Source organism: Carassius auratus, chromosome 5, assembly GCF_003368295.1.
Source record: "Carassius auratus strain Wakin chromosome 5, ASM336829v1, whole genome shotgun sequence".
Lineage (NCBI taxonomy): Eukaryota > Metazoa > Chordata > Actinopteri > Cypriniformes > Cyprinidae > Carassius > Carassius auratus.
In genome coordinates, this window is record NC_039247.1 from 6,541,550 (window position 1) to 6,566,367 (window position 24,818).

General features: G+C 35.7%; 3 protein-coding genes across 4 annotated transcripts; 2 read left to right on the forward strand and 1 right to left on the reverse strand.

The window, feature by feature from the left end:
* Positions 1-7: 7 nt before the first annotated feature.
* LOC113072589 (solute carrier family 2, facilitated glucose transporter member 11-like) lies at positions 8-11,602 on the reverse strand. 2 transcript variants are annotated; one of them, XM_026245592.1, is made up of 12 exons: positions 11,466-11,602; positions 10,515-10,613; positions 8,968-9,128; positions 8,738-8,862; positions 8,468-8,597; positions 8,159-8,307; positions 7,260-7,447; positions 5,931-6,041; positions 5,271-5,372; positions 4,993-5,068; positions 752-879; positions 8-524 (listed from the first exon to the last, which is right to left on the reverse strand). In XM_026245592.1, exons 1-12 carry the CDS (start codon positions 11,517-11,519, stop codon positions 336-338), a joined length of 1,512 nt encoding a protein of 503 aa, XP_026101377.1. In that variant the 5' UTR covers positions 11,520-11,602; the 3' UTR covers positions 8-335. The 2 variants fall into 2 exon arrangements, with proteins under 2 accessions (XP_026101377.1, XP_026101374.1); XM_026245589.1 differs by lacking the exon at positions 11,466-11,602 and adding an exon at positions 11,029-11,236.
* Positions 11,603-13,228: 1,626 nt separating this feature from the next.
* Positions 13,229-19,754, forward strand: LOC113072606 (WD repeat-containing protein 31-like). The gene is made up of 10 exons (XM_026245599.1): positions 13,229-13,451; positions 14,023-14,159; positions 14,238-14,364; positions 15,773-15,847; positions 16,001-16,145; positions 16,229-16,329; positions 16,436-16,503; positions 17,354-17,495; positions 17,579-17,741; positions 18,495-19,754. The coding sequence occupies exons 2-10, from the start codon at positions 14,113-14,115 to the stop codon at positions 18,653-18,655; spliced, it is 1,029 nt and encodes a 342-aa protein (XP_026101384.1). The 5' UTR covers positions 13,229-13,451; positions 14,023-14,112; the 3' UTR covers positions 18,656-19,754.
* A 1,602-nt stretch (positions 19,755-21,356) lies between these two features.
* On the forward strand, positions 21,357-24,177 carry LOC113072617 (probable E3 ubiquitin-protein ligase RNF183). The gene is made up of 2 exons (XM_026245606.1): positions 21,357-21,559; positions 23,071-24,177. Exon 2 carries the CDS (start codon positions 23,140-23,142, stop codon positions 23,719-23,721), a length of 582 nt encoding a protein of 193 aa, XP_026101391.1. The 5' UTR covers positions 21,357-21,559; positions 23,071-23,139; the 3' UTR covers positions 23,722-24,177.
* Positions 24,178-24,818: the final 641 nt, after the last annotated feature.

Sequence of the window (24,818 nt, forward strand, 5' to 3'; positions counted from 1 at the left end):
TAAGGCAACTGGAAATGTAATTTTTATTTTATGTAAACCTAAAACATTTAAAAACATCACTTAAATGTTTTTGTGTAATCTGTTACAAAATAATTTTTGAGTTCTGTGAACTTATTAGGGTTTACAGTGTATAAAACACATACAAGATGTAATTCTGTTGAAAGTACCTACTGATATATGATCGTTTTGAAGACAAATAATATATAGTGTATATTGTCTTTGTCATAAAGATATTTTCCTGTTTTACATTTCCAAGTATTCTGGCACATTCATACATAAGTACACAGATATTATAAAGCCCTTTAAAATACAGTGCTTTGTGTATTGTGTGTGTTTTACAATGGCGTGGACAGTAGAGGGCCCTCAGTCCCATTGACAGCAATGAGCTTCTTTCTAGAGTGAAACTCGCTCTGAATCTCCAGAAAGGTCTTGTTCTTGGTTTCAGGAACCACAAAAAAGATGTAAGTTGCCACCAAGCAACATATAACAAGGAAAACAAGGAAGCAGTACTGCTTAAGTCCATTCTGAAAGAGATTGGGAAAGAAAAGATTGTTAAAAACAAAACATTTAAATTCCACTATGTTTTTTTTTTTTATATATAATTAAAAGTAATTAACAAATATCATAATTTGATTGTTTTTACAGAATCTGCATGGTTAATAAGGTCCTGTATATCAGAAAAATGCAACTGCTATGTGAAACTAACCACCATATGTATGTGAGTAAATGGAAAGAAGGTGCTGATATATACCACAATAAATGGAAATATCATTCCAATGAAGAAGAAAGAGATCCAGTTGATTGAGCCACCGATCATGTACGCAGCAGGTCGATCGGTTTGGATAAATAGCTCTGTTGTTAAAATGTTTGTCACACCACCTACAGCACAAAGCACATTGATATTACTGATCAAACTAGTGTATATACCAGTGTTATATAGCCTAACAATACAAGTGTTGAGAGAGAGGTTTTTATTAATTTGCTGAAAATGTACTCACCCTCAGGTTATTCAAAAATTAGTTTCTTCATCAGAACATGTTAGAAGAAAATAAGCATTACATCGAATGCTCACTGATGTATCATATGCAGTGAATGGGTGCCATCAGAATGAGAGTCCAAACTGATAAATGCATCACAATAACCGACAAGGAATCCACATGATTCCAGTCATTGGACATGGTCTATAGAGGGGTTAATATAAGCTAGACTGCTCTTAGACCAGGTGCCTCAGAAGGTTCTTCACAGAATGCCATAGAAGAACCATTTTTGGTTCTACAAAGAACCATTCAGTCAAAGGCTCTTTAAAGAACCATCTCTTTCTTGCCTTTTGTATAATCTGAAGAACCTTCTTCCACCACAAAGGAACCTTTATGAAACAGAAACGTTCTTCAGATGTTTTTTTTTATGGAATAAGACAAAAAGGTTCTTCTATGCCATCATGAAGCACCTTTATTTTTAAGAGATTATGTACCACCTTGCACTGTCTGACGTGTGCAGAGAAAAGAGGAGTTAAAGACCTCTTTCCATTCCATTTTCGTCGTCAATGACGGCACTAATGTCTTGGGACCAAACAATGTGTAGGTTATCAGAGAAAATTATATTTACTAATTTAGAAATTGATCCTCTAGCACAAGGATCCACACCCATTATGGTATCCAAATATGAAGAAAAAGACAGTTGGAAAGTGTTTGTAAATATCTGAATAAAATTGCTTTTGGTCATATCAAACTGAGAGGTCAAGTGATCAAAAGAGGCAAAAACACCATTGATGTAAATGTCACCAATAAAAACCAATCAAAGGTCTCTCCATTGAGCAAACGCACTGTCCAAGATTGAAAAGGATTGGAATATATGAGGGATAATAAAGGGGTATTATAAAGACCAAAATACTGCAAAACTAGGTACAGATTTGACTGTTTTTTACAATTTAATTATCTGAATATTTCATTGGCGCCATTGTACATTTGAACATTTTGAAGAGCCAGACCAGCCTATTTTTTTTTTCTGAAGAATGCCTTTTCAAATCCTTGCATTTTTTTCCCACCACTACTACTACTACTAAATAAGTATAAAAAATTGAAAGTAAGTTCATCTTAATTTAGTTAACCAGGGATAGAGGGAGGAGGCAACAGTGATTGAAATCCTGTGTAAAATGAGTAACTAACGGGACAAAGTGTCATCGGTCCCTCTTCCCTGTGGTGTAATAAGGCTGAAAAGTTTCTTTTGTCAAATATAAAATTTAGCTAATAACCTGAAATTAGGCCAAAATCTGCTAAGACAATAAAAACCAAAGGTACGGAGGTACCAGGGTGAGACACGTATAACAAGAGATCATCTGCATTTACAGATAGCTTATGCTCTAACCCTCTCCTCTGCTTGCCAGCCATTGTACTGAATCTTAAAGTAGTTGCCAAAGGCACAATAGCTATTGCAAATAGCAGAAGGGAGAATGTGCTGCCCTGTCTAGTCCCATGACCAATGGAGAAATACTTAATAGTTATTATTTGTTTGCACACAGGCCATGGGAGATGTGTATAAAAGCCTAATCCAAGCTTTAAATTGATCAGGAAAAACACATTTATTCAGTGTGTAAAACAAATAGCGGTAACACTTTAGAATAAGGTTCCATTAGTTAATGTTAGTTAATGTATTAATTAACATGAACTAAGCAAGAACAATCCTTCTACAGCATTTATAAGTCTTAGTTCATGTTAATTTCAACATTTACTAATGCATTATTTAAATCAAAAGTTGTGCTTGTTAACATTAGTTAATGCACTGTGAATTACCATGAACTAACAATGAATAACTGTATTTTCATTAACTAACATTAACGAAGATGAATAAATACAGTAATAAATGTATTATTCATTGTTTGTTCATGTTAATTAACACATTAACTAACATTAACTAATGGAACCTTATTCTAAAGTGTTACCCAAATAGCTCCACTCATCACCATTGGAGATAACTAATTCTGGAGATATAAACAGTAAACAATATTCAAAAGCCAGCTAAGATTATGAAAAGAGTGTCTATTTTTAAAAACCCTGTTTTGTCTGGTGAAATTATGGTTGGAAGAACAGTCTAATAATTTAATATCAGAACAAAGTAAAGATATGGGGCCATAGCTGCTGCACTGAGAAGGATCTTTATCTTTCTTCAGCATAAGGGAAATAATAACCTGCCGTAAAGAGTGAGGGAAGATACCTGAAATGTAGGACTCATTAAACGTTAAGCAAAAGAGTTGATCATTTATCAGAAAAAGCCTTTAAAAATTTAGCAGGGAAGCCATCAGGCCCTGGGCGTTTGCCATTTTGCATTAGACTAAGAGAGGTCTTAATTTTGTCCAATGTACAATAAGTGGAGCCACCAAATCAGAATCAATACGAGGCACATTTTGGAAACTGAAAGTGTTATCGAATTGCACATCTTCAACTGTGTATAAAGGAGGTATATAAAGTAGCATAAAAGTCTTGTTAGTGGAATAACTGAAGACAAGGTGGAGGTGGAGATTTTAGTAATAAAGTGTGAAATAAAAAATATTCAAGGCTGCTGATAGTAAAATCAAGTCTACTGAGTTTACTGTTAGTCCGAGCTCTGGATGAAGTTGTTGATTTAAGTTCTGAAACAGAAGCCAACCATTTCTTTCCACTTTTTGGAAGTAGGATTCACAGTCTAGCAGGGTAGAGAAGCTCAGGCTTGAGTCCGCATTTGTAGAGTGATGGCTTCACATCCTTATACTCACCATGACGTTTTAAAACCTCAGGGCAGAATCCTCTAAGGTATGAATCTTGTGGCCATCATACAGCTTTTGTGAGATTCACAGATGGCCAAGTCCTTAACTTGAAAGCGATTAAATCACAGAATGATGGGTCGTGGTCTCTGCCCTGTGTGGGTTTTGGTGCAAGGCTATGATGAGTTCCGTCCAGCTTCGGTGACGAGGGTAACACCTAGGAACCAGGCACATTGACCAGAAGTTGAGAGAAAAAGCCATCAGATGCAGCCCGTTGACTGACCAAATACTATAGAATACTCAAGATGTATCACTGGTGTAGTTTTGAATGAGAAAAAATGCAGCGCTCAATATGGTTGCTCTTTCAAAGGAAGCCCTGCCTTCTGAATAAAAGAGCCAATCGTAAAACGCTATTATGTCACTGAAGTCCCGGGTGCTATAGAAACAGTCAGCGTCCTGGAGACGTGCACTTAAGAGTGAAAAAAGCTTACAAATAAGCTTTTTAACACTATTTGAGCGAAAGAAACAACATTTATGAGATAGTTGTTGTCAGATATCATTGGTGATTTCAAACATGAAATTTCATCGTAAGCTTAGCGAACAGTTTTGGAGAATTTGATGTTTACCCATAAAATAGAGATAGGAACTGCACTTGCATGCCAAGAGGTGTTTCAAAGATGGCCACCAAGTGAAATGACTTGCCCTTAAGGTTCTTTGGGTTGACTCAGGTAAGCTCAGTGCTCTGTGGCTGCGGCTCTCAAGATCTGAGACTTTAGCCTTAAGTCACTAATTATCCTTCTGAAGCCTCGAACATGTAGCTTTGACTTGTTCAAGCTCCTGACTGATGTCTGTAGTGCTGGACTCGAGGTTACAGATGCAAAGATCACGATCAGCCATGGATTAATTGTTATCTAGTTTGGCTGTCAGACTTTCCAAAGATGCTTTGAAATTTGTCTGAAGTTTATAAGACAAAACTGAGAAGTTTTTGGGAGCGAACTGTGCACACATCTACTCCTCAGACTCCAGAACCAGAACCTCTGGACTTTCATTCTGATGGCACCCATTCACTGCAGAGGATCCATTGGTGAGCAAGTGATGTAATACTACATTTCTCCAAATCTGTTCCAATGAAGCAATGAACCGATTTTGGCTGGCCTGAGGTTGAGAACATTTTCATCCAATTAAAATTTTCGTGTTAAAACATTCATATAGGTGTAATTTTACTTCTTTGCTTTCTTTTTTACTCATTCATTCACCTGGTCCAAGGCCAAAACTGAGAATGAAGGCAAAAACACAGATCATACTGAGGTAGGGAACCCAAGGGCTGGACTCCTGTGAGGAAAAAACACCAAACAAACATCACTAAATCTGCATACATTCAAATATTAGAAACTTGAGATCACAAACTTTATGCCATTTTTCAGCATAACCCCGTAAGTATGATTCTAATAGTTTATGCTAGCAACATAATGAAATATTGCTACAATGCACAAAATAAATATGAGGAAAAACAGCAGGTATTAGGTCACTAGACCTGAAAAGTGAGGGCGATGGTGAAACAGACACAGCACACACTCATGAGAGAGTATCCACCAATAATCAGAGCTCTTCTTCCCAAAGATTCAATCAGAAGACCCTGAAACACACAACATCAGTTTGAATAAACTGGGAACTGACTCAGGCTGAATAATGACATTACAGTCTTCGGTGCTGCTTACATGTGAATTGAACTTGCTTCATAAATTGTGAACTTTACACAAGTATTGCACTAAATCTGAACCAAAACTGAACTGACGGAAGCTGAATAATGACACTATTGGCTTTTTAGAACTTTGAAGAATTTGAATTTGTCTCATATTTGAAGTTTTCTTCATTGATTGTTATTTTCCTGTTTATAACTGTGAAGCTGCTTTGAAGCAATGTGTATTGTATAAAACAATAGAAATAAAGGTGACCTGACACAACAAAAAAATATCTTTCAAAATCTGGCTCAACATTTAATTTTCAAAAATTTCCATGCACTATGCAATTTAGCCAAGTGGTACATGTTTCTGGATTAGAAGTCATTGGCCAAACAATTTATCTGGCCATAATTTACAGTATAAGCCTCCCAATTAAAGTTCTATGTCATAGTATTGCTTTATTTATGTCAAGTATACAAATTTGCACAGGTAATGGTATATTCCAGACTTACACACGTCAGTGCAGTGATGCATTCACAAGCTCCAGTTCCCACTGTAGCGTACGGAATCTTGTCAGCTGGAATCCCAGCCTGGGTGAACACATAGTCTGCATAGAAATAGATCTAATGGGAGAGACAAACATATATCAGCAATGCAATACACTAGATATGAAATTGTGACAGTTGCACAGTAATAATAAAGATATTCTTTCGTATAATAATAATAATAAACACAACTTTCCACCACTGAGTTGAACAGTTGTCTCATTGCATGTTCCATTATTTTTATTTTATTTTTATTTATTGTTAATGCTAAAAAAAAATTCAATTAAAATAAACGTCAAGTTCCCATCCAAAATCTGTTTTTTTTGTCTTTTATTTATTATTTTTATTTTTTTAATACCATTAAAAATTTGTGCAAATTTTCGTGAACAATGATTATTTTCTGACCGCACCATTAGACGATTTAGTTACAGTTTCTTTTTTGAACATATGTAGCCTTTGAAAAGCACTTTAAGTTGATATGTTGATATAAACTAAAGTTTGAGTCTAATTTAGATTTAAATCTAATAACAAATTATAACAAACCTTTTACAGAAATATGAATTTCTGCTATCTAATGGTTTGATGTTTCCGCTAATCCAATGAAATGTATATATTTAATTAAAAGGATTCGAAATGTCTAAATAATGTTTGCGTCTGCTGCACATTCTTCACCAATGGCTTTGCTATTTTACTAGAGGATCTCACATGACACTTAATAAAAGCTTTTATGTATGTGTGCAAAATCACTTTCATGCCCATTATAGAGAATCATGAGCGTGATTATACAACATTCCTATCAACCAATCAGAATTGAGAGATAACTTTTCAGGAAATATCTGTTTTAGGCTTACCATCAGGGTAAGGTGCTATAACACCCTTATTAATCAGCTATCATTTCCCACTGATTGTAGGAATAAATTATGGGTAGGGTTAGGTTTAGGGGTAGGGAATGGGTTAAGTCTACATTTTTGAACAATAATGTTGATCCAGGATCATCAAAAGATGTTGATCCAGGAACATGTCTTACTTGGCAAAATTACGGCGACCCCCATTATAGGAGCTCAAGTAAAAGTCACAGCATCAATGTAAAAATCTGATTGAGTGCTTTTTTCCTTGCTTTAATAATCGTTTGCTCTGAGAAAAGATCAGGGTTTAATCCACAGCAGGCCGATCACATGCCATCTTGGCAGGAAGGGCTGTTGTTGTTTTTTTAAGAGAGCACACATCAGCAGTCAAGACTAATCTAAGCCCCTAATGTGAACTTGTTGTTTCTGGGTGTCTGAGTGAGATACACACCGCATTGATGCCATTGAGTTGCTGGGACGTGTGGATTACGAAGAGGGTCAGGAGTTGCCAGCGAAGACTAGTGTCTGAAAAAAGCTCCCAGGGCTTTTTAGGTTTAATGCCGATAGCGCTGTCCCTCTCTCTCTCCATATCCTCCTTCTCTCCATGGTACTTATCCTGGCCATGGAACCACATTAGAGCTGAAAGAAAGTGGCAAAGGGCATAACATTCCTTTACTCACGAGATTGTCTTCTCCTCGCTTCTGTAGTTGGTTACAGTTCAGCGGGTTGGATTTATCTCCCTGCAGAATGCTCACATCATGACATCCGTTCAAGTGTGATCACTTCAATGAGATTTTACGCTTCAGTCTTTAAACACTCTGATTTTGTGGTTATACGCAGTCGAGATGACAACACCATCTTTCTTTCAATGGAATCATGAGTTTAAATGTGACTTGTGACCTTATACTTGCCAGAAAAACAGATAAAACTTTTTTTGCCTAGTCATTTTCATAGTGGTCGGTTAACCTGGGTTGTTGAGTAATTATTTCTATCTTCAACTATTTATTTATTGAAATATACCGTTCAATCTTACCTGACACTGTTTCGGAATTATCACATTTTGTTTTGTTGAAAAGTTCTACTTTAAAAAAAATACATAAAAATTCTCCCTCGCTTGATTCTGACATTTAACAAATGCAAAAAAAAATATGTTAATATTTATTGATCTAAAACAGAAAAGGTTTACTTTGATTTAATGCATGACAGTAAAGAAATACAAGTTTTTGTGTTTTTTTTTTCTGAAGTGTATGTAAATATCTGGTTTCAACTGTATATCCGACCACATCCTAGAACACGTTTAATTAAATATTATTTTGCAATTGTAATTGTAGTTATTAAACCATGCTGTACCCTTTTTGCAAGCAACGTCATCTCCGCGGTCGATGAGCAGGTAGCGAGGGCTCTCGGGGAACCAGGGCAGAGTCAGCAGCTGCATTATGGCTGGAATACAGACGGTGGACAAGAGGATGGGCCAGTACTCCTCCTTACCTAACAACTCACTAACACACAGACAAAAACACACAAAATATGAGTCTTAACATCTTTACTTGATATCCTCAGGTGTCTACATCTAGGAATCTACATCCCATTTCACCATGTTGAGATCAAACAAGTTTTGACTCTCCTTGTATTCTTTACAGTATATGTTTTATTTCTTACTTGAGACCAATCACTTGTCCTGTTAGGATCCCTCCGGTGATGAAAATGGAAGTTCCCATTGCCATGGCACCACGCAGAGCTCTAGGTGCGATCTCACCAATATACAAAGGCTGCACACATATTCCAATACCTGTCATTCAAATAAGATGTCAGTTAGGAGATTTCTTCCAAAAAAATCATACTGAGCCCAAACGTTTGAACAGTGGTGTATAATGTTCATGGAATCATAATATAAAACTGCTTGACCATGTGCTTGAAAACTTGAGATACCTGCATTTACTCCCGTCAAGAAGCGTCCAATGATTAAAAGCTCAAAAGTGTTGGAGGGATAGCTCAAGCCCATGAATAAAGCAGCCAACAGAGCAAAGACGTTGTTGAACAATAGTGTCCCTTTCCTGATAAAAAAATAAATAATAAGTGATTGATTTGATCCCCCAGTCTTGCACGTTTGGTCACATCCTTTATATATTTTCTGTGCAGAGTTTTTGACTTCAATTCACCTTCCAAATCTGATGGCTAGAGTTCCACCCACCGACGCTCCCACGAGTCCACCGAGAGTGAATATGGACACTATGGTGGACCAGAGGAGCGTGAGCACCTGTGTGGAGATTTCAGTGTTGTAGCGCTCAGTCCATGTCTGATTAATGAAGTTCTGCACAGCCTGTTAGGAAACACACAAGTGATTAAAAAAAATGCTGTCTTGCATAGGAAAGGTCAGCTTTAACTTGGATAATAGTAACATGAACATAAATAGAACAAAGACACATTTTTTTTTTATATATATATCTTCTTTCATGGTCCTTAGAAGAAAGCAATTATTAGTGGGTCTGTTACTAATTTAAGGTAAAGTATGAGCATTGTGAAACATGGTTAACAATGACCCTGGGTTAATGATTAAGGCAAAACCAATGTGTTTTCATGCACTGGTCAGTTTTGAGATTTTTGCCTATTTTGCTTCCATAATTGCAACTAGTGGAAAGAAAACATCCAAAATATACATATAGCCCTAGTTTTACAGAAAATGCTTAGGCTTAGTCCCAGACTAAAATGCATGTGTTAACTGACAGAAACTTGCACTGACATATCTTAAAATATGCACGCAGAATTTATAAAAAATTTTATAAGGCACTTTTATAAAAGAGACCTTGAGATCCTTGGCCTAATTCTGGCTTAACCCACATTCTCTGTGAAACCAGGCCTTAGTGTTTATTTTATTATAATTCATGGAGAATTACAATAGATTTCAAATAAAGTACATATCTTCAAAAACACTTGTTGTTTTTTTCATGCAGTCAGAAGTTTTCGCTTAAGTAGCACTTTCATACATCAAAATTTAGGTTTATTGGTTTTGTCTAAATAATATTCACCTGAATTATATTACAATTTATTGCTGAAAACCTGGTTCTGGCTTTTAACAGTATATTCTGATTCATGGAGTGATAAGAAGAGATCCAGTCTGTGAAAACTGTAATATGTCGGGAAAATGAAACAAGAATATTGAACCTGGCATTATCCAATGTTCAGATTTGGGTTCTGGAAATGTATCAACATTACTCTATATTTAATTATACAGTGCCTCATTTTAATATTTAAACAACATTTCAGAAAAAGTTACAATTAATGTACTGTAATTAATTAACTGTGAAGTGTGGTGGTATTGATTACAGATGTCAAAATTGTAGTTTTATTATATTTACATGTGGTGTCTTGACTATGTAAAAAAAAAAAAAAAAAAAAAAAACACACCTGTGTTCAAAACCCAAATATGGGTTTTGGATTCACTTTTTTTTATTTATACTACATGTTTGGGTCAGTCTAGCAAAAATGTGCCATAGACCAAAATCCATATCCATGTGATATATTAACTATCTAAAGAGTTCAGGTAACTTAGTCTGATGAGCTAGTGCAATAATAACTCACAAAAATACATTACAAACATGCATGCTGCACTGAACTTAATGTGACTAATGCATATTGCAAAAAAACCTGCTCTAGATGTAAACACTTAAGTAAAGTGATAAGAATAATCAATGCACACTTTTCTTACCTTGGTAGGTGAATTTATGATAGATATATTGTATCCATACTGAAACGTCCCACCAATGCCAGCCGCACAGACAGCTAGAAGAAGAGACTTACTGGGAACCTGTAGAAATCATGTTCAAAAGCTATTTTGATTTAAACTCATCATTAATAACTAATATTTTAACTGGTTAAGAGTAAAGACAGAGAAACCTCAGGACTGCAACAGCAGAAGTAATCGAACAATGAAGAGTTGTGAAATTATGTAATATGCAAAAATATATGTGCACTTAAAATATGTGCATTTAAAAGATGCAGGAAATATTACAGTCAACTTCATGTTCATAACTGTTTATTAAAGCTGATGAATGGTACATTATATTAATACTTATTTTTAAAAATAATAATACAAATGTTAAATAAATAAAAGTAATTAAATAATTTCTGTATTTTAATCAAAAATAATAATAGAAACAACAATAATATTATATAGTATTTAAAAATATATATTTCATAAAAATGATTTATTTTAAACATACCTTTATTTGTTGTGCCGGTTCTTTGAAGTCTTTAAGTAAAGGTTGATATTCTCTAAGCTCTCCATTGTCTTTGTCCATTTTTGAAAAATATTTAAACATTTTTACTTATTATTCCAAATGCCTCTTAATCACGGATTCAGTCTATCTATGAAATGCAAACTCATCCTAAGACAGAACTGTTCTTAGAGCTCTAGATAAGGTGCATAACAGATATACTAGCAGGAATACAATCGTGCTGTTGTTGATTGCATGACCAGTGAAAACTGCATGCGTTCAGAGTTAATTCAGGATGAAATTCCATTTAGAGCCATGAAGAAGCTCTGTAGGGTATTTTTGTCTTTTAACACATGCATGTCAATTGCTTTCCCATGTTCAGTCCTGTGGATAATGCACCGTATGTGGTGGACTGTAAATTTAAAAGTCAAACGAAAGCTTACCTTTCTTCTTAAAGCTGTAGACTCTTCTGGGCCATTCATTTTAAGTGCATTCATTTAGAGCAACATTTAAAGTTAAGAGTGATAAAGAACTGAGCTATTCCATCATGCTTTCTAGGTCTCCCTGCAAAGATTAACTTTGAAGGGCGGTTGGTCTGTGTGCAGTCATTAGTGTAATCATAAGCTCCAGTTGACCACAACTTTACAATTACCTTATAGGCACAGATTCAGAGTTATTAATGTAAGATGTTGCAATTATAGCTGGATAGTCATCTAATGGTTATTTGTAATTATAATACTTCATGCTAGTTGGCAGTTCTTTGTGAACAGAAATATTCAGTTATATCAAGCATTGTGCTGCTTGGCCTTTGATCACAAAGAGCACATTGTTGCTGTTTCAGTCAAGTGACCTGCAGAGCCCATAAGCCTCTTTCTGATTCACTAGAAAAATCAACCAGTTTGGAGGTCTCTGAACAAACCAGTGTCATCGTTTTATTAAAAAATTGTGCATTTTAAATCTAAAGCATGTCGGATGGTAGGCTTATGTTATATAGGTCAATAAATTATTAAAATGCATGAGACAGAAGGAAAGCTTGTGTTGCCTCACTAAACTCAAATGTTCTGTTCAAGCTCCTAGTGGCCTTGTTTAGATATGAACTGTTCAGTAGAACGAGCAATATATTCATTGACCACAGGAGGGCAGATCTTTGAAGAGAAATCACTCTCTTTCTTTTCTTTTGAAATGAACAAAATGTTATTAACTTTTAATTAGTTTATTATTTACTTAACAATCAGCCCCAATAATGATTCTAAGCAGCCCGAAAAGAAAGAGCACCGACCACTAGAACAGTTTTTTCCCCCTTAGGATAAATTCAGGCTAAACTATTGAATAAACTAAACTTCCATACATTGTCCATTATAACTGAAACATTTATAAATAGCATCTGAAAATTGTACTTTTGTAAACTACATAAGCTGTATATTGTAAAAGAAAAAAAAATCATGAAAACATTTATATATTTTTTTTCTCCATATTTCTTCTAATGTATTGTATTGCATTATTTTATCATATTAGAGTTATATTTAATCTCTACTGAGTAATTCCTATGTGGGCATGTCTGCACTATGTATTTTTTCAGGATGTCTGTACTTTATTCTGCACTGGAAGCTATATAGACAAATTCCTTGTCTATTGCCAATAAAGCTCTTTCTGACTTTAAACTTCTGAAAAATTTCGTTTCACTTGGTACTTGTATCGACATAATGGCCTATCGACATTTACAGATATGATGCCCCCCCCCCCCCCCCCCATCTTATTTTGAATTTATGAACATATTTATAATTAATATTTATTTGTTTTCCACTGACTTAAAGAATTTTAATTCTTTAGTGGCTGTAGCCTAAAGAACAACAGTAAAGTCGAGAACGCATATCTGTTGTTAAAAAAACATATTTGGTGTAAAAGCTAGTCTTATTTTTAAATATTAGATGTATGAGATATTTCTATTCGATTATTTTTGTTTTGTAACTGCAAATTTAAACAACTTATAATCATTTAGTTATAATATAGTGCGTGTGTGTGTGGTTTCATTTTGTTTCGTTTAACTTTACTTGTGTATTTAAGGTGAAATTATATTTTGAATTAATTTTTTTATTATTTATTATTTTTAAATTTAATTTTTTATTTAATTTAATTTAATTTAAAATAATTTAAATTATATTTGCTCAGAAAATTCACGTGACCTGAAGCCCCGCCCCCTTTTACGCTCACGTGACCTCCGTGCGCCTGGTAACAGCGAAAGCGTCGCTCCTAGAGAAGCTGCAGACGAGGAGCCGCTGTAGACTTAACGTTACAGCCGAAACGTATCACGATGCGCGATAAATATTTCGTTCACGTACTTCCAGACAGCTCGGACATCGCACACACCCATGCGAGTCGTTCACAATAACACCGACACGCTGACGCTAAGCGTCTTAAGGTTCGGGACGGTAAGTTTTGTTTCGGTCTCGCGAACTTTACTACATTTAATGCGCGTCTGCGTTTGTCTCGTGGAGTGTTATAGCAGATGCATGGTTTAAAAGCGATGTTGTATGTTTGTCATGCAATTCTTGCTGGTTTGCCTTCGACAGAGCAGTGTATTCTGCACCGGCACATCTCTCTCTCTCTCTCTCTCTCTCTCTCTCTCTCTATCTCTCTATCTCTCTCTCTCTGTGTGTGTGTGTGTGTGTGTGTGTGTGTGTGTAGCTGTCTCATATCTGAAGGTTAATTGCAGGAGATGGATACATTGGTTTGGCCGAATATTGTCATATTGCATCCTACTAGTTACCTAATGCGATGAGGCACTAATGCACTTAATAGGATTCAGGTCGCCCTCCCTGTCTTCCTGTAGCTCTCAGAAGCAAGCTGTGTCCATACATAACTGAACCCAGTACATAACTGATTACCAGCTTATGCTAGAGACAACATGGGCATCTGTTCTTGGCAGATAATAGCTCCCTTGTGAAGTTGCCAAAGGACTTGATATCTTCATTAACGTCTAAATGTGTGTAATTCTCACAGATCCCAAAAGAGTCTGAAGATGAAGTCTTGCGCTGTGGAGAGATGAGTAAGACATCCTGAAATCGGGTTATTGGACACCTATATATAAGCATGGGGAAACTGCAGAGCAAGTTCCGGAGGCGCTCGGACATTTACAAGTGAGATCATGATGAGCAGTGGTGTTTTGACAGCTGGTTGTGATGAATCTATGGTCATTGACGCTGTATTGTTGACAGGGCCAAAGAGGGGGCGGAGCCTGCACCTGTGCACCAGGTAGTGCAGTATGAACCTGCTCACACAGATGCCATCAACTGTGTTGTCAGCTTGACCTCTGACCTGTGCGTGTCAGGAGGGCATGACCAGGTGAGTTTGAGAAGCTTTGAATTGGGAGGTTTGGTGATTAATGAGTGTTAGTGATGTTACACAAACACCCAATGGAAATGCACAAATAATTAACCATTCGCTAAGCTCCACCCACCTCGGTTATCATGGCTAACTCATAAAGTGGGTCAAACTGATTGGAATGAATTGTGGAATTGCAAAGCATTCTGTCATTTGTTTATCTTTAAAGAAATTTGTAAATAACAATATGTGCAATGAAATTAGAAGTAAACCATGTAATCAGTGTTATTATTGTTAAATGAAACTATTAAAAGTAATTTTTATGTACAATAATGGGGTGGTGTTGGCGCAGTGGATAAGTCACATCCCTTTGGTGTGAGAGACCCGGGTTCGAATCCGACACCATTGTGTTCCTGAGCAAGACACTTAACCCCTAGTAGCTCCAGAGGCATGCGACCTCTGATATATATAGCAATTGTAAGTCGCTTTCGATAAAAGCGTCAGCTAAATGAATAAATGTAAATGTTATTTTATTAATGTATAAATATTAGTTGAAAAACGTCAATGAAAATTAGAAGTTCACTGGAAAAAAAATTATAAATTGAATTTACTAAATTTTTATTGTAAGTGGTTGCAATCAGTTTATTTAAATAAACAAATTTTGCTGAAAGTTAATCAACTAAATTAGTTTATTTAAATATAGCTCAAATAAATTGATTGCAACCACTTACAATAAAAACATTTAGTAAATTCAATTAATAATTTTTTTCAGTGTTGAATACAAAAATTACTCAAATTAAAACTGAAATAAAAATAAATAAAATTAAAATTAAAATCTGTATAAAAAGAAAGTAAAAAAAATGTCAAAGCATATAAAAATTACAAAAAATTATAATAATAAAGACTAATTTGAAATGTTTATAAATAATATCATTGTATAAAAATAATACTCATAAAGACTGGTGAAAGAGAACTGTGATCTCACTGTAAACTCTACTTATCAATACATAAATGAAATGTAAGTTTGTAAAGTTTTATTAGTGGTGCTTTATTGTTCAGTTAAACAAACCTTTAAATCTGTAGAATATTTGATTCTGATTGGTTAAAAACATTCTGTGGTCAAATAATTTTTTTTTATATTTACATTGTGACTGTCATTGAAACTCTAGTTTTGACTGCAGCAAACATACGGAACATCATAGCAACTGTACATGCTAAAACCACTCCGGACATCTTAGAAACCACATAGCAATGCTCTTACAAGATGATAACATCAAGCATGTCAAAATCTAGCTATTCCTGCAGTTCAGTTTGGTGCCACTAGTGGCTTTAAATCAACAGGCAGTAATCGTCATTATATATTGTTCATTGATTTACATGGTGTGCATTTTAATATGCTTTTGTCGTTGTTGTTGATGTTTTGGGACAGGCTGTTGTTGTCTATGAATGGAGAGCTGGAAAACGGTGTAAATCTTTCCGGGGCCACAGCAGAGAGATTACAAAGGTATTAATTAAAACTGCAGTTAGTGCCTCTAATTTGATTTGACATACAAAGCTTTTCATTGGTGGAGCAAAAATGAATAAAGCATTCATTATTTTGCACACATGGATATCATTCAAGTGTTTTGTATGTATAAATCTCTCTGTTTTCCTTTAGTTATGCTGTTTTAAAGAAAGTTCCTTGGTCTTCAGTGCATCCCGTGATAAGTCGGTGCTGATGTGGGATCTGGGTCGAGATACAGAACCCGTCCAGGAGTTTTGTGGCCATGAGCTTGTAGTTAACGGGGTAGCGGTAAGCCCAGGTGAACAAACCCTCAACGAAAAACACTCAATGACCACAAAATCTCAAACACGGTCCTTTTATGTGGTTTTATTCATTTCGTAGATGGCTCAAAGCTATGCACGGGCTCTCGTGATAACTCCATGCGTCTCTGGGACATTGAGTCGGGAGAATGTCTGCAAAAACACACCATCTCACGTAACCTGGTTAGAAAGGCTGTATTCAGAATGTTCTAATATTCTTGTGTATGTGTTAAAATTATTTTTGGTCACCGATTATGAACGTGTCTTGTCCCGTTGCGCTCCGTTTAAGGTGACTCATGTGTGCTGGGTACCAGGAAGCACATCTATTGTCCAAACCTCAGAAGACAAGACGATAAGGTCAGAAGTTTCCTGATACTGTATGTCATATGATCCGTTATGTTGATGAATGGTTATTGTTTACAGAGATGCATTTCTCAGAAAAGATTTACTAAACGAATAAGCTGAGTGATCGTGTAAATTATATCTACATCAGAGCAGATGTGGAGAAATATAGCATTATATCATTTGCTCACCAACGGATCCTCTGCAAGTGAATGGGTGCCGTCAGAATGAGGGTCCGAACAGCTGATAAAAACATCACAATAACCAATAAGTCATCCACACGACTCCAGTCCATAAGTTACTGTCTTGCGAAGAAAAAAGCTGCATATTTGTAAGAAACAAATCCATCAGGGCATTTTAACTTTAAACATTGCTTCTGGTCAATATACCATACACTATAACAATGCTTTTTCAATTTTTATAATATATATATATATATATATATATATATATATATATATTAATGCTTTTTTTATTATTCTGGACTGTTTTAACTAAAAAGTGATTGATATGCATATTTTGGACGAGACAACTTTTTCCTCTGGAAAAGCAATATTATGGATAGAGACTCATACTTATAAAAAGTAAAAAAAAATAAAAAATAAAAGTCTTGATGATGGATTTGTTTTTATACTGATGGACTGAAATCATGTGGATTATTGTAATGTTTTTATCAGATGTTTGGATTCTCATTTCGACGGCACCCATTCACTACAGAGGATCCATTCATGAGTGATGTAAAACTGTAAGGCACAAAAACATTGTCACTATAATTTTCTGTAAAGCTCCTTTGGAACAATGCATATTATAAAAGTGCTATATTAATGATTTAGATTTGTGTTTTGGTGTGTGTTATCTGTCTCAGGGTGTGGGATAGCCGTTCCTGGCAGGTCACTAACACTTTTCCGGCAAAGCAGCACATCCAGACCCACTGTGACATCAGTTCCAACTGTTACCACCTGCTTTCGTCCAGCAATGGTTTCGGTGGTCAGGGTAGTGAGGCCACGGTGAGTGTGGAAACAGATACTGCCAGGACACAGTTGTGCATGTACATGGATTTAAACATTTGTGTGTTTATGCTTTTGTGTAGCTGTGGGACCTCAGACAGCCCGGCTGTAAAGTGGCCGAATACAGAGGACACCTGCAGACCACAGCATGCTGCGTGTTTGTGCCTCCCCGTCCCGGATATCCTGCTCTCGTGGCGTCTTCGTCATATGACAGCTCAGTAAAAATATGGGATCAGAACACTGCAGGTAACACCCACACACATACTTTTAATATGTTTTTCAAACACACACAAGTGAATTGGCCAGGTGGCTCATTTGTTAACAGACCAGTTTCCTGTTTATAGAATTCAACTCAGAAAATGCTCTAAAATGTTTAGAAACTTTGAGAGACTTAGCTGGGGAGGCCAATCTCCTCTGGCTGACATATTTTTAATTGAATCATATATTTAAATATATGCCACGTAGTAATTAACTTAGTATTAATAATAATTTAGAAATTAAATAATATATAAGTTACAAGTCAGTAATATTCAAATCAGCATATTAGAATGATTTGTGAAGGATCATGTGACCCTGAAGACTGGAGTAATGATACTGAAATGAGCTTTGTATTACAGGAATGAATTATATTTAAAAAAAAATATTTAAACAGAAAACAGCTTATTTTAAATAGTAATAATATTATACAGTATATCTGTGACTGCTGTGTTTTTGATTTAAATAAATGCAGCCTTGGTGTAAATAACTTCTTTTAAAAGCGCAATATATTATTATATACTGTATATGTGGAGTTTAAATGTAAATCATTACGAAACATAAAAAATGATACTTCTCCTTTAAATAACAATGTCAAAGGCAATGGTTAACATCCTTTCACATTATATTTCATGTGTGTCATGCTTTCTGAAGCAAACAGCTTTTGCTAAACATGTCAGGCTGGTATAATTAGCTTAAAATCTACATGGTTTGATTCTGGTCTCCTCCATATTGTTTCTTCAGCGTGTTTGTACACTTTAACGCTGGACGGCTCAGGGCCCTTGGTGTCTCTGGCTCCGTGTGACTCCAGCAGTCTCCTGTGTGCCAGTTTTAACTCAGGACTGCACCAGCTGCATCTAGATCAGGGAACAGTGCCCAGCCTCACTGAAGTGGCTCGCTTCTGACGTCTATCTGGACCACCTGGAAAATCAAACTGAACAAACACACATATTTAATAACTGGAACTCCTGGAAATGAGAATGCACACTACAGTATGTAGACACTCTATTCTTATTAAAGGAATAGGTCAAAAATTAACATTTGCTGAAAATGTACTCCTCTTCAACATCCAAGATCTAGATGAGTTTGTTTTTTCATCTGAACCGATTTGGAGAAATGAAGCAGTGCATCACGATCCTCTACAGTGAATGGGTGCCGTCAGAATGACAGTCCAAACAGCTGATAAAAACATCATAATAATCCACAAGAAATCGGCGTGTTTATAATAAATCCTTTTAAGATATTTTTAACTTCAAAGCTTCAAATTGCATTAAGATATGAGTCCTCTTTCCATAACATCGCTTTCTTCAGTGGAAAAAGTAGTCTCATCTGAATCCAATGAAGATCAAGTATTGTTTACAAGCATTAGAATTTCTAAATAATAAATAAATAAATGAATGTTAATTTAATGGGACAATATTGTTTCCCTTATTTATTTCTGAAGATTTTTTTTTTTTTTACTACTACTACTTACTTAATTAAATGTGGACTTTTTTTATATTTACATTCCTAAACATATATTTTCAGCTGGATACTTTCTCTTACAACTAAGTAAAATCTAGAGGGGGAGAAAACCTATCCGTGCTCTACCTTGAGCACAATTTCCCTGTATTTTTTACACACAAAAAAAAAAAACTTTTATTTGCACTTTTCATTAAGCAATTGCTAATGGGTCAAAATGATGCACTGCCAAAATCATTCATGCAGAAAGTACATCAACGGATATGAAATCTCAGTCTCTCACTCTTCACTCTTCTACATCACACAGGCTCAGGGTTTGGCAACATGTGAAGCTGAATCATTTTTCACACAGAAGCTGCTAGAGTTTACAGACACACACTCATAAACACATTCAAACATTTATGGAAACAGTCTGGTCTTGTATTTCACACTCGGAGAGGGAGAGGATGCTTATGAGATGATCTGGCCCTTTAGAGAATTCCAGACAAAAACGAATGAAAATCAGTGATGCAATGTGTTTTGTGGTCGTTGCTTTTAAGTATAAATATATATATATATATATATATATATATATATATATATATATATATATATATATATATATATATATATATATATTCTTTAATATTAGGACCATAGTTCTAGAATAGAAAGTATATTGTGGCGTTCTCTGAAAATACTTTAAAAATACTGTAATGTTGATTTCACGTGTAATGACAGGATTGGGATGTTTTAAAAATATTTTTTCACAAATATACAAACCAAAGAGTTTTTGTTTTGTTTTATGAATTTTATTTCTGCATAACATACAATGACCTCAGAAAAGTATTTGTTCACTTGAATCACACGGCCTGAATGTCATTGCATTGGAAAACAAAATATCAAGCAAATGCTGCCAGAGCGTCTGTCAAAACAAGGCATTTTATTGTATTTTTATAATAAATATTATGTATTTTATTTGTTTATGTATTGTAATATTGTCCTATGTTGAGAGGGGCAGGGGTTTATTTTAATTATATTTGTATTCAATTTTATTATTTTTGCTCCAATTTTTGTTGTTGTTTTTTGGATTTCTGAAGTCAGTTCTCCTCAAAAAAATACACAAATCTAGTTCATCACTTTACATATCACATGATATTTAGCATTTGTCATCAGCTTGCTTTAATACTATGTACTATACTGTGTACTGCAGTGACTAGTTGTGTATTTTATATTGTTCAAATACTTTTTGCAGCCACTATATAACATTAGCAGAATATTGATGAACAAATACAGCAAGCGCATTCATGTATCATGACTCAGAAGGACGTAGAAGGTTACGCTGATGAGTTTATTTGACTTTTATGTAAATGCTGAGGTGTGGAGTTATCAATTGGAAGGAAATGTTTATGTATTTGCACATTACGTGAATAAATTATTTCAGTCCAATGAAAACAACACCTTTTTGTGTCTTTTTTTGCACACAGACACAAGAGGATATGGAAACATCCATGAAATAATACACGCAGCTTGATATTTGCTGCCTATGAATAAGAAAGTTTGGATGAAAAAGAACAAAAGCCAAAAGTTTCCCTACAAACTTTTAATTCAATTCATTTTTTTTTTTACTTCAACATAAAAAAACATAATTGCACCAAAATGTAATTTTTTTTAATGTATTTATAGTTTTCTTTTTATCAGGAATTAATGTGCATGTGTGTGTGTGTTTGTATGTGTGCGTGCATGTGTACATGTTTGTGTGTGTGCGTGCATGTGTACGTGTGTGTTTGTGTGTGTGTGTGTGTGTGTGTGTGTGTGTTTGTATGCATGCATGTTTACATGTGTGCGTGTGTGTGTGTACGTGTGTGTGTGTGTGTGTGTGTGTGTGCATGTATATCACAATGGTACTATCCGAATAACTTTTTGGTGGAGTAAAGATGGAGGCTTTTGGCACACAGTCTTCTCTCCAGGTCATGTATTCTCTATTCCCTCTTTGGTTCTCTCTCTTTCAGGTCAGGATTGTTGAGTTTACACTGCTGATCTGCAGGGCGGCTATATTTGACTACTCACTGTGCATTTCCTCCTGCCTGCTGCTCCAGTATTCAAATGTTGCCATTCTTTACAGCACAGTGGTAGCGAGAGACTAAAAAAAGAAAAGAAAGTGGTAGAGTGACTCGGTGTTTTTGTTTTTCTATGTAAATCATGTCAGGAAAAGTGCAGTAGATGAACAAAGACATCGAGTCGGCACTGAGAAAAGACACTGACACATATCATTTTCTCCGACAGGCATCAAAGACACAAACTACAGCCTCAAGGTCCAGGACACCAGCCTCATCTGACGGGGTAAAACAAGAGTCAGCTTGAAATGAGTGAGTTACTGTGAATCTATATATTACATGAGTGTATTTTTGTGTCTGCTATCTTTATACTAAGAAGAACTAATGAACAAGAGTGGCTTTAATGTGATATTTTGCTTGACTTGATAATAGTCGAGCATGCTATGCAGCACAAAGCCTGTAGTTTATAAACTCATCATTGAAAACCAATGTGGTTAAATGGGATTATGCCATTATAAAAGAAGACTTTGAATGTGTCATGCATCTCTCATCCAAAACCTTGAGGTATGTTATATGAAATCAGATGTTCAATACTTGAAAAATTGTATGTAGGTAAATTAGTGTGCATGCTCTCAAACATACTGGACATATAGATTAAGTTGTATTGTTAAGTTTGTTAAGTTTGCATTGTAAACTGTGAAGCAACCATCTCAAATCCACTTAAAAATAATAATACAATTGCAGGTGTCGGCAGACTAAGAAACATATTGCAGTTAAATCCTGAAGCCCTGAGCCTCATTTAAACACATCATATTTGACTATACTGCCATCATAAATGCAAACTAATACAAGTTGAGGCCAAACTAAAGGTCATCTAATGAACCTCTAATGAAGTAACCCAATCCTTTCTATCTTCATTATGGCCATCAGTAATAAGACACCCTTCCGCTGCTTTGCATAGTTTTGGGGCAATCTTTGATGGAAACCTGTAAGCATTTCCAAGGCAAATCTGTTTTTGTGAACAAATCTAGATCGTGGGCAGAACGACAAACAAGTCTGTTTACCAGTTGTACATCATTCTCTATAACTGATAGCTAAGAGATGGGACACGAACGGTCCATCTGCAGCAGCCATGAAGTCAAGGGTGTTGTTCAGAAACGTTTCCATTCATGCATTTACTCTAGCAGATGCTTTTATCCAAAGTGGGATATGAGAAATTCTCCACACGGCCAACAACTGGTTTACTGTTTTGTTTTTGTTTAATTTAGTTTTTTGTTTTGTTTTGTTTTCTGTTTGAACATAAGACATTTTTCACAAAGCCAAAAATATTCATAGCATACCACGGTTTTTGTTTTTTGTTTTTTTCTAGATTTATTTTTTTCTATGGCTGGTGGTACAAAATAATAATAAACTCATTATCATTCTAAACTCATTAACAATCTAACTTATTAATCTAATCCATTGGTTCCAAACCAGATTCCTGGAGACCCCCCAACACTGCAGGTTTTTCATGTCTCCTTAATCAAACACACCTGATTCAGATCATCAGCTCATTAGTAGACTCCAAGTAAATTAAAAAATTTATTAAATTAAATTAAGTTTATGCATTTAGCAGACACTTTTTTTTTATCCAAAGCGACTTACAGTGCATTCAAGCTAACAATTTTACCTAACATGTGTTCCCTGGGAATCGGACCCACAACCTTGCTGAAAATGGGTGTGTCAGACAAAGGATAGATGCAAAATGTGCAGTGTTAAGGGGCCTCAAGGAATGAAGTTGGGAACAACTGATCTGCATCTAATCTGTTCTTGTACTTCTTCAGACTTGCCACATCGCTATGGATCTTGAAGATGCTTGTTGAATTCCCTCTCCCACACCTCCTCCCCGTGTCATGGAGTTTGACCCGAACCACCTCCGTGACCCCTACAAAACTGTGGACGACAACGTTGAGCCCCCCGATCTGGAGTGTGCCATCTGTTTCTGTCAGTTCAACAATGTCTTCAACACCCCTAAGGTACTTCAATGCAAGCATACCTTCTGCCTGGAGTGTCTTGCGAGGATGAACGTGACGTCCTCCCAACCCGACACCATCCAGTGCCCTCTGTGCCGCGCATACACCCCGTTACCCAACTTGGGTCTTCCCAAGCTAGCAAATGACTCCACAGTGCTGTCTTACCTCCCAGCTGCCATGCAGCATGTCTACAGTATCCGCTTTAACCGCGACAAAGGCAAACTGCAGGTGAAGAGAGTGCCCAGCTCTGCCCCGGCTCCGACGCAAGCCATCAGCCAGACTCTGGACGTCGGGAACCCAGCGGGCTCGGAAGGTCACCAGGGCAGAGACGGTGGTAGAGAGAGGTCATTACTGATCACAGTACTCAAAACGCCCCTGTGCAAAGCTTTCATCATGAGCCTGGTGGCCATAATGACCGTCGTTCTCACTATTACTATCATCATCATCAGCAACAAGAAATAAAACCAAATATATTGGTTTTTACACATATACGCTAGAGCATGAGAATATCGCATACAGTTACTTTTTCTAATGATTTGTACAATGTACACGCAGCTCACACATGCGCTTTGGATTTTTTTAATTGCACTAATCAATTTGTCCACAAGGTGGCGACACTGGCCCTGGCTGTTTCACAGTTGGAAAAGAAACAGAACGAGAACAACAACAAACTGCCATGATAACATAACAATATAGACTTCTCAGTTGACAAGGGATTGCCTGATTAAAATACACCAGCTTCAGTTTAACAAAGACATTTTTATTTCTCAAAACTTTGAGAGGAAAAGCGCAGACACTGGACAAGGAGGAATCTTTCTTTTGCATATAAATGACTTTGAAAGGCTGAGTGTTTGACTGTTTAGAGTACACTTTATGGGCTTTATTATCACTGACAGTGTCTGCATTCACGTCAAATGACAGTGTAAAAAACAAACAAACAACATGACAAACACATTTTTGAATCTTTCCATCCTAGGCAAATTTAATGTCCATCATGCAGTCTAAAGTTATATTTAACATCTGAGAAGGATAGTGGTTACAAAAAAAAAGGACTATGATTGTACCACAGTATTTACGTGGTAGTACTGTATGGTAATTGCACAAAACACTATACCTTTGTTCTGAGTTCCTTACAGAAAATTATCTGGTGGTATAAGATGGCATGGTACTTTAAACATACACTACTGTCTGGTACACTTCGACTCTAAATTCTTTAGGGAGGTTTTTTCAGCTGGACTGTGGTATGTTGTTAAACAACAGTCCAATCCACTGAACGCACTGCAATTCTTCCCCTTAAAGTCTTGTTTTCAACCAAGTTAAATTCTCGTAATAGAATAATAGAATCAGGTTGAATTAATATTTTTTTGTGTAATTTTCTCCTCATTGAACTGGACTCCTGAATTGAAGTCCTTTGCATTTATATTTATTTGCATGGTAAAATACCTAGGCTATATTGTTAACATTGTTAACATTGTTAAGTATTGTTAACATTTAGGCTACACGCGAAAAAAAAGCAATACATAATAAAATGAGAAAACTGTTTTTTATAATTTTTGTCT

Bases quoted from the DNA above. Each gene is read 5' to 3' on its own strand.
- LOC113072589 (XM_026245589.1), bottom strand. From the start codon at position 11,127: ATGTTTAAATATTTTTCAAAAATGGACAAAGACAATGGAGAGCTTAGA. The intron at 10,614-11,028 runs GTATGTTTAAAA...TGATTTCTACAG, and splicing joins AACCGGCACAACAAATAAAG to GTTCCCAGTAAGTCTCTTCT. The intron at 8,598-8,737 runs GTATCTCAAGTT...TTTGAATGACAG, and splicing joins CTTGACGGGAGTAAATGCAG to GTATTGGAATATGTGTGCAG.
- LOC113072606 (XM_026245599.1), top strand. From the start codon at position 14,113: ATGGGGAAACTGCAGAGCAAGTTCCGGAGGCGCTCGGACATTTACAA. The intron at 14,365-15,772 runs GTGAGTTTGAGA...GTTTTGGGACAG, and splicing joins TGTCAGGAGGGCATGACCAG to GCTGTTGTTGTCTATGAATG. The intron at 16,504-17,353 runs GTCAGAAGTTTC...TATCTGTCTCAG, and splicing joins TCAGAAGACAAGACGATAAG to GGTGTGGGATAGCCGTTCCT.
- LOC113072617 (XM_026245606.1), top strand. From the start codon at position 23,140: ATGGAGTTTGACCCGAACCACCTCCGTGACCCCTACAAAACTGTGGAC.